The sequence below is a fragment of the Equus quagga genome, chromosome 14, assembly GCF_021613505.1.
Source record: "Equus quagga isolate Etosha38 chromosome 14, UCLA_HA_Equagga_1.0, whole genome shotgun sequence".
NCBI classification, from domain to species: domain Eukaryota; kingdom Metazoa; phylum Chordata; class Mammalia; order Perissodactyla; family Equidae; genus Equus; species Equus quagga.
In genome coordinates this window covers 25,810,838-25,818,228 of record NC_060280.1, presented here as the reverse complement: position 1 = coordinate 25,818,228, position 7,391 = coordinate 25,810,838, and the positions used below count along the sequence as shown (strand labels likewise).

Genomic DNA, 7,391 nt, shown 5'->3' with positions numbered 1-7,391 from the left:
GGGAAGAGATTAAAGAGTGAGGAACCCTAGGAGAAGGAGGAAAGGGAGAAGAGCAATTAAATGATGGGAGCTACAAGGAATGTGGGATGAAGAAATGGAGGGGTGTAATGGAGCCTAGAAGAAACTGAGAAATGGAGATGGAGGGTAAGAAGGAACAGAAAGAGAAATAAAAAAGGAGATATGACTTTGAACTCTCTCCTCATGGCCATGACCTTTCAGCAATAGTCAGAATTACTTATTGAAGCTTTCTGTTATTCCAGATCCTACTTCAGCAGCTAGCATTGAGAGAAGAAAAGCAGGTATCCACCACAAACTTTTAAGGAACTCACACTCCAGGCAGATAAGAGATGACACTTGCATATACGAACTACCAATATCAGTCATATTTCATTATTAACAGTCAAATGAAAAGTCCATCCATGAAGAGGTGTAGAGATTTAGAAGCAGGGCTGGGGGTTCAGGGTAACATGGCCTGGAGCTGTCAGGGTAGGTTCCATATTACGGAGAGAATAGATTTCAGTGTTGAGAAATGAATGGAAGGTGGGGATTGGTAAGTGAAGAGGATGGGTCTACACCATTGTTGATACCAGAAAGCAGGGAGGTTGACCTTTGGATCACCAACTTACTGAATTAGGTAGATCTTATCCAAGTGATTTAATCTAGCCTTCTGTATATAAATTGGTAGATGTTAGTTTCTTTCTGGCTAGTCATATGGAGAACTGAAGATAGAAAGCACTAGCGTATTCTTTTGTTTAGTGAACAGTGCAGAGAAAATCTTAATAAGTTGAGGCACTGAATTTTGTCCTACAGCTGGTTCCAGAGTGTATCAGCTTACTGGATTTGGAGAGAAAGCTCTCAGCTTTCTCAACTTTTCTCTCATCCTTCTCCTGTCAACATATTTGCATTCCCTAGGAAACAAGTTCTTCAGCAGCAAGATGAGCCATTGTCTCCTTTCCTCTTACCCCTTTAAATCATCCAGTGTCATATTATTGTCCTTTATGAGATACAGTTCAAAAAAGAAAAGATAACTGGTGTCTGCTTTATGGTTATCTTATCTCTTGATTACTCTTCCATTCCTAAACTCCTCTCTAGATACATCTGTATATACAATACAAACGTATGTGAGCATTCACATGCATCTTTAAAATACATGGACTGACTTCACAAATATTCTTTCTTAAATAATCCAGGAGTACAATGTTCTCTCCGTTATTTATTTCTTATCCTTATCCCTCCACTAAATTATATAGATATACAATAGAATATAAACAATTCTTGTATTTTAAAAGAAGAAAATTACACTGTCCTAATGTTCAACTTCTCTCATAAGCCTGGCTTCTCTAATGGCCTATGGGTTAATGGCACATAGTAGACTTTGGAGTTGGTTTTGAATTTTGAATCTGTATCTATTTTACCTTTGATATACTATTTTACCTTGCCGGGTCCATTTCCTTTCTTTAAAATAGGAGAGAAACATCTATATCATTTTTTCCTGGGATTATATAAAATTTTATGTAAGATGACAAGCAAATATGGACATATACAAAAAATGTTAATTCTTTTCTTTTTCCCTTAACCTACCCTCCTTCTTCCCCTAATCTGCGAGGGGAGGTTTACTCTCCTTAGGTCCCCTGGTGTCTAGGGAGATGATTTCCGTCTGACTTATCCTTCCTCCAAAACTTCCAGGCTCTATTTATATTTCTCATCTAGTCTTTATCCATCTCTCTATCACCTATCATTTATTTCTCCATCCATCAATACATCTAATGTAAATTGGATTTTTGAGTTTTTAATGTACCAATCACTGTGCTTGTCTCTGGAGAAAATAAAAGGTGAACACATATATTTTATATTCCCAGGGAGCCAGTAATCTAGAGGGAGAAAGAAACGCGATCAAGCAATAGAATTTTAGTGCTATAAAAAGCATATGTAAAGCACTGTTGAAGGAGAGTCAATAGATTGATTTCCTGTTGAAGAGAGATTTTTGGATGGTTATCACAGAGAAGGAGATTCACTCCTAATATTCGTGTTTGTCAGATTGAGAAGAAGAAGAATGAATCAGAAATCTCAACAGCTTTTGGTTTTCTTATCTGGCTAGTCTTCCCTCATTTCCCCATAGTGTAATACCCTTTCATTAGTATTTTGCCTTGGCTTCTCACATTATTCGTTCCACTAGGCTGAGAGAGTTTTGAATGCAGAAACTGTTCTTTACTCATTTCTTTCTCTGTGGACGTCATCACAGTAACTGGCACTAAAATAGTCCTTTAGAGTCTGAGTAGTTGATTTAACTCAGCATGTTCATAATCCGTATTTCATTTGGCACTAGTTTTCCTGTTTCTTAGTGTTCTTTCTCAACCACATATAATAATATTAATTATTATAGCAGAAAAATCAACTAGCTTTTTTTTTTCCCTTTGGAGTGACAAGTGATTATTTTTATCCCTATCCTCAGTAGACTAGAGAAGGGGGAGACAATAACTAACAACCCTTCATGTTTATCCTTATATAGCAACTGGCAGAGTCTGGCACTGGAAAATCCTTTGTATCTACTCTGTCACCAGTGCAGAAAGGCTAGATTACTAAAAAATAAGAATACTCATGGCTGATCATATACACATGACAACTGGGATAGGTATATCATCCCTCATTAGTTCTTTTGATGACTAAATGTCCTAAGTAAAAATTTAAAAATCAAGAATGATGACATCAGCACTCAGTGAAAAAGTCCTGAATAGAATTGTAATGGTCCTCTTAAATTTAGATTCCAGATTCTGCCTCCCATATGACACCATCTCTGTTTTCTTTGCAGTGCCATTCTATGGACTTTCTCACGCAGTGAAGTACCTGATATTCCAATTTGTGATGTCACCTCAATGTGCCTGTCCCTGAGTGATTCTCTTTTAGCTGTTAGTCTCTATTTCTATCTTGTTCATGCTTTTTACAAAAACGATTTATCAAATGCCGCTGACTGCTTCCCAGGCCTTTCACATGGGTGTTTTGTCAAGTCTTACCTACTATGCCTAGATTAGAATGCCTAACATCCTGAATTTCAGAATATTGTTTGGATTTTTTTCATAAGATTCATTAGGGCACTCTACTCACAGTGAGTTAGTTCAAAGTCACATGCAAGATATCCATGGGAAGGATGAGAAACAAGTACCCCAATGTGTAAGATGGAGAAAAGGAGAACAAGACCCAGTTATTTCAGTAGACCTGGAAAAGTACACAGAGAAACAGAATTAGAGCACAAGGTGAATCTAAGTCCCATACACATGTGGAGTGGGGAGCGGAGGAATTATAGGAACTATTCCATTATAGACAAAGGAATAAAGAAACCCTGATACCAAAAGGAGACTCCTAACAATCTGCTAGAAGAGGGTGGCTAATGATTTGGGTACAAGAATAACTCTGAATACGATATCCCAGACCAACTTCTAGCAAGGACATCATGGAGTATGCCACCACAGGTGCCCAGTGGCTCTCTGATGCTTCTCCATTATTTCTGGAGAAACTTATATAGCTTGGACACTTAATACAAAGACTCATTGGTTGTAATTATGATTGCTGTTGTTTTGTTGGTGTGGGTGCATGTATGTGACATAAGTCTATAAGCATTTCCTACTTCAAATCAGGACAAATCTGGGCAGTAGGGTGGGGATGGGCCTAGAGAGATTGATGGTTATAATAGAGAGAGGGAGAAAAATGGGGCCAGATTCTGACAAGAAAAATTCAAGATCCTGTAGAATTATGTGATAGGTACTATAATTACATTGGGGGTTTGGAATACAGAGAAAGAATTGTGTACTTTGGGAAGAGTTTATAAAAGAATTAGGGCTTGAAAAGAGGATCAAAATGACAATCACTATCGTTATTGTTTCTCTTTTCAGGGCTTGTCCTCAACCGACCATGGTAATTTACAATAACACCACATCCTCCTCCTCAAACTTCCTCCTCACTGCGTTCCCTGGGCTGGAACTTGCTCATGTCTGGATCTCCATCCCTGTCTGCTGTCTCTACACTGTCGCCCTCTTGGGAAACAGCATGATCCTGTTTGTCATCATTGTTGAGAGGAGTCTCCACAAGCCCATGTACTATTTCCTCTCCATGCTGTCAGCTGTCGATCTATGTCTGACCGTCTCGACCCTCCCCACTGTGCTTGGGGTTCTCTGGTTTCATGCCAGGGAGATCAGCTTTAAAGCTTGCCTCATTCAAATGTTTTTTGTACATAGCTTCTCCTTCCTGGAGTCCTCAGTGCTGGTAGCCATGGCCTTTGACCGCTTCATGGCTATTTGTAACCCACTGAAGTATGCCACTGTCCTCACAGATAAGATGATCATGATGATTGGATTGGTCATCTGCATTCGACAAGTAACTTTCATCTTTCCCATGACTCTAGCCTTGAAGAGTGTATCCTTTCATGGAGGCCAGGAACTTTCCCACCCATTTTGCTACCATTCAGATGTGATCAAATACACATATTCCAACCCCCGGATCAGTAGCTTTTTGGGCATGTTTCTTCAGCTCTACCTGACTGGCACTGACTTATTGTTCATTCTTTTTTCCTATGTCCTGATTCTGCGTACTGTCCTGAGCATTGTGGCCCCTAAGAAGCAACAAAAAGCTCTCAATACTTGTGTGTGTCATATCTGTGCAGTCACTGTTTTCTACGTGCCGATGATCAGCCTGTCCTTTACACACCGCCTCCTCAGCTCCACCCCGAGGGTGATCTGTAGTGTTTTGGCCAATATTTATTTGCTCTTACCACCTGTACTGAACCCTATCATTTATAGTTTGAAGACCAGGACGATCCGCCGGGCTGTGCTCCGGCTGTTCCAGTCTAAGTGTTCACGGGGCCCCAATGTGAAGGGATCTCAGAGGAGAGTGGGATGGAAGTGGAGAACTTGCTAGTACATAAATTGTATTTGAGTAGGAAAGGGATTTGAGTCCGTGTCATCCTTAGGCATTTTGGTTACTGAGGCAATTTCCATTAAATTGTAGGACAGGAAGAAGAGATTAATTTTTCCCCTAAGCTTGCCAAAGAATTTAAAAGAAACCCTACAATTCAAAACCAAATTAATTGTGTATATGTCCCTCAAAAATTTAAAACAATTACACGGACTTCTGCATGTACTGAAAGCACAATAAGATCATTTTATCCCAATTTAATCATCTGCTTACAAACAATAATTCTTAGACTAAAAATAAATGACAATAATTTTGTTTTTGCATTCAGCTGAACAAAATCATTTGTTTCTGTGGTCAAATTTCCCAGGGTGCAATGAAGATTTTTCCTTGAGCTGGTAAATGGAAAAGTTACACGTGTACGTAAAGGCACGCACATAGAAATTTGTAATTTAAACTAGGAAATTCTTGCACACTTGTTTCAGTTCCTATAGTCACCTCTAGAGAGCCCCGTGTCCTTACAGATGCACTCTCAGAACCTCTATCTTTTCTTTAATCCCTTTTCTCCTTAGCAAAAGTGAAACTTTCACAATTCCAATTGTGAATTTCACAATTCTATTAGTTATACCTCCAATGAGTCCAATATACAAATTCACATGCCACCTTTCGTTATTTTTCCCATTTCCTAGATATTCTAATACAGTTCTGATTCTCATTCCATAGCCCCTCTTTAGTGTCTGCTCTGTCTTAGGACTGCACCTTTTTTCTTTTTGCCCCCTTTTCTTGGATTGTTAATTTTCTACCTAGCTGTTAGGCAACGCAACCTTTTGGTATACTTCTCACTGTAGAAATGCACAGTGACTTTGATGCTTTTTAATAAGGAATCTTTGGATTACCTTGATTAACAACATTTGTTTTGTGAAGTAACCTCAGTATAAGGTTGATAGGATGTTGGGAGAATTCTCCTAACTTTTCTTTCACACGCAGAGTTATGAAACTTTTCTTCCACTTAGGATAATTGTTGTCCGAGAACAGTGGACCAGGAAGATATTCCAACCTGAGCCACATGTCTCCTCCCTCTACATCGACTTTCTACTGCTGGCAGACAAGGAATACCACTCCCAAACTCTGGTTTGTTTGCCTCAGCTTTCTGTTCTGCTCAAGCACTGACAACTTCATGACTCTGCTTTACCTGAAACCCATCCCCTTTTCTCTAATCATTAACACTGATTTCCATTTATCATCTATAGTTACAATTATTTGTACAACTTCTTTTTTATGCAGGATATTCAGGTGCTTTTGATATCTCCCTCGTGTTGCTTAAACATCACACAAGAGGGTGTCGAAATCAGTATTTTAAGAGGTAAAAAACCAGTGTGGGACTATCCAGAAAATAGTGCAATTGGAAATAAAGTTCAGTTTTTCAGAGTTCGAGGCCAGCGTTAAAGCAAGAACCTCTCTTGGCCTTATGCACTTTGTGGGAAGTCTTTGTATTCCATTATACCACCTTTCAGTATTTCAAATTTCAATTGTCCATCCTCATGTTGCTACCAAATAAATGTCCCTTTGATTCTATCCTTTTCAATGGGACAAAATATGGCTAACCTACAAAAGTTTGAGTCCCAAGTGCACCTAGTTTCTAGATATCTTGTTTCAGAACAAGGATTAAGAATAGAAGACTTTTTCTTAGACAGACAGCATGTTAGTAAACCCAGAATAAAACAACCTTAAGGAAAGAGACTTAAGTAAGAGAATTTGTGAATTTAGGCAAAGATTTTAGATATGTTAATTTAGATAAGAATTGGAGGAATAGGAGTGGGGTAGAGAAAATTGTCAGACTTGAGTATATTAGAAGTGCCCGATGAGGTTACATGGTAATCTCTGGGGACTATGGGGAATGACATAAAATGCCAAACAATATTTTTCAATATTTATGTTTTTGAGCCCAGATGTTGCTGTGCCTAGTGATGGAAGAGAGCTTGTAAACAGCTAAGAAAGGCCAGTGGGGATGAAGAACCATAAAATAGGAGAAAGAAAAGGTAATTTTCCTTAGAGAGCGTCACACTACAACAGAGACTCTGACCCCGAAATCAACCTGTGGCAGAGTAGACATCCCAGACCACGTCCTAATCTGACCATTCAAACTTTTCCTCGTTAGCTTTTACCAATATCAATGGCGCTTTCCTTGCTTCATTGGAAGATCTTTCTAAAAGTTTCCTTTGCAGCTCCACAACTCTATGCATAATCCATGAATTTAAAAACATCCGGAAACAGAGTTTTTTTTTTTTTTTAATTTGATAAGTTTATTGCCAAAACTTATTGGCAACAAAAGCTAACCTGAACTAACGTGAATATATTTATGGTCGTTATTTATCGCACACTGAATGAATATTCACACATTTCACTTCAGAAATATAACTTTACTTGAATACAGTGTAATGCCTCAAGGGTTGTGGGGCTTTTATAAAGTATTAAAAATTTTCAATTCT

At 38.6% G+C, this 7,391-nt stretch overlaps 1 protein-coding gene across 1 annotated transcript; it reads left to right on the top strand.

Moving 5' to 3' along the window:
- The first annotated feature begins 3,906 nt into the window (after positions 1-3,906).
- On the top strand, positions 3,907-4,915 carry LOC124225529 (olfactory receptor 51T1). Its single transcript, XM_046638213.1, is given in 2 exon segments — positions 3,907-4,869; positions 4,871-4,915. Coding segments are annotated over 2 exon segments (1,008 nt in total).
- The last annotated feature ends 2,476 nt before the right edge of the window (positions 4,916-7,391 follow it).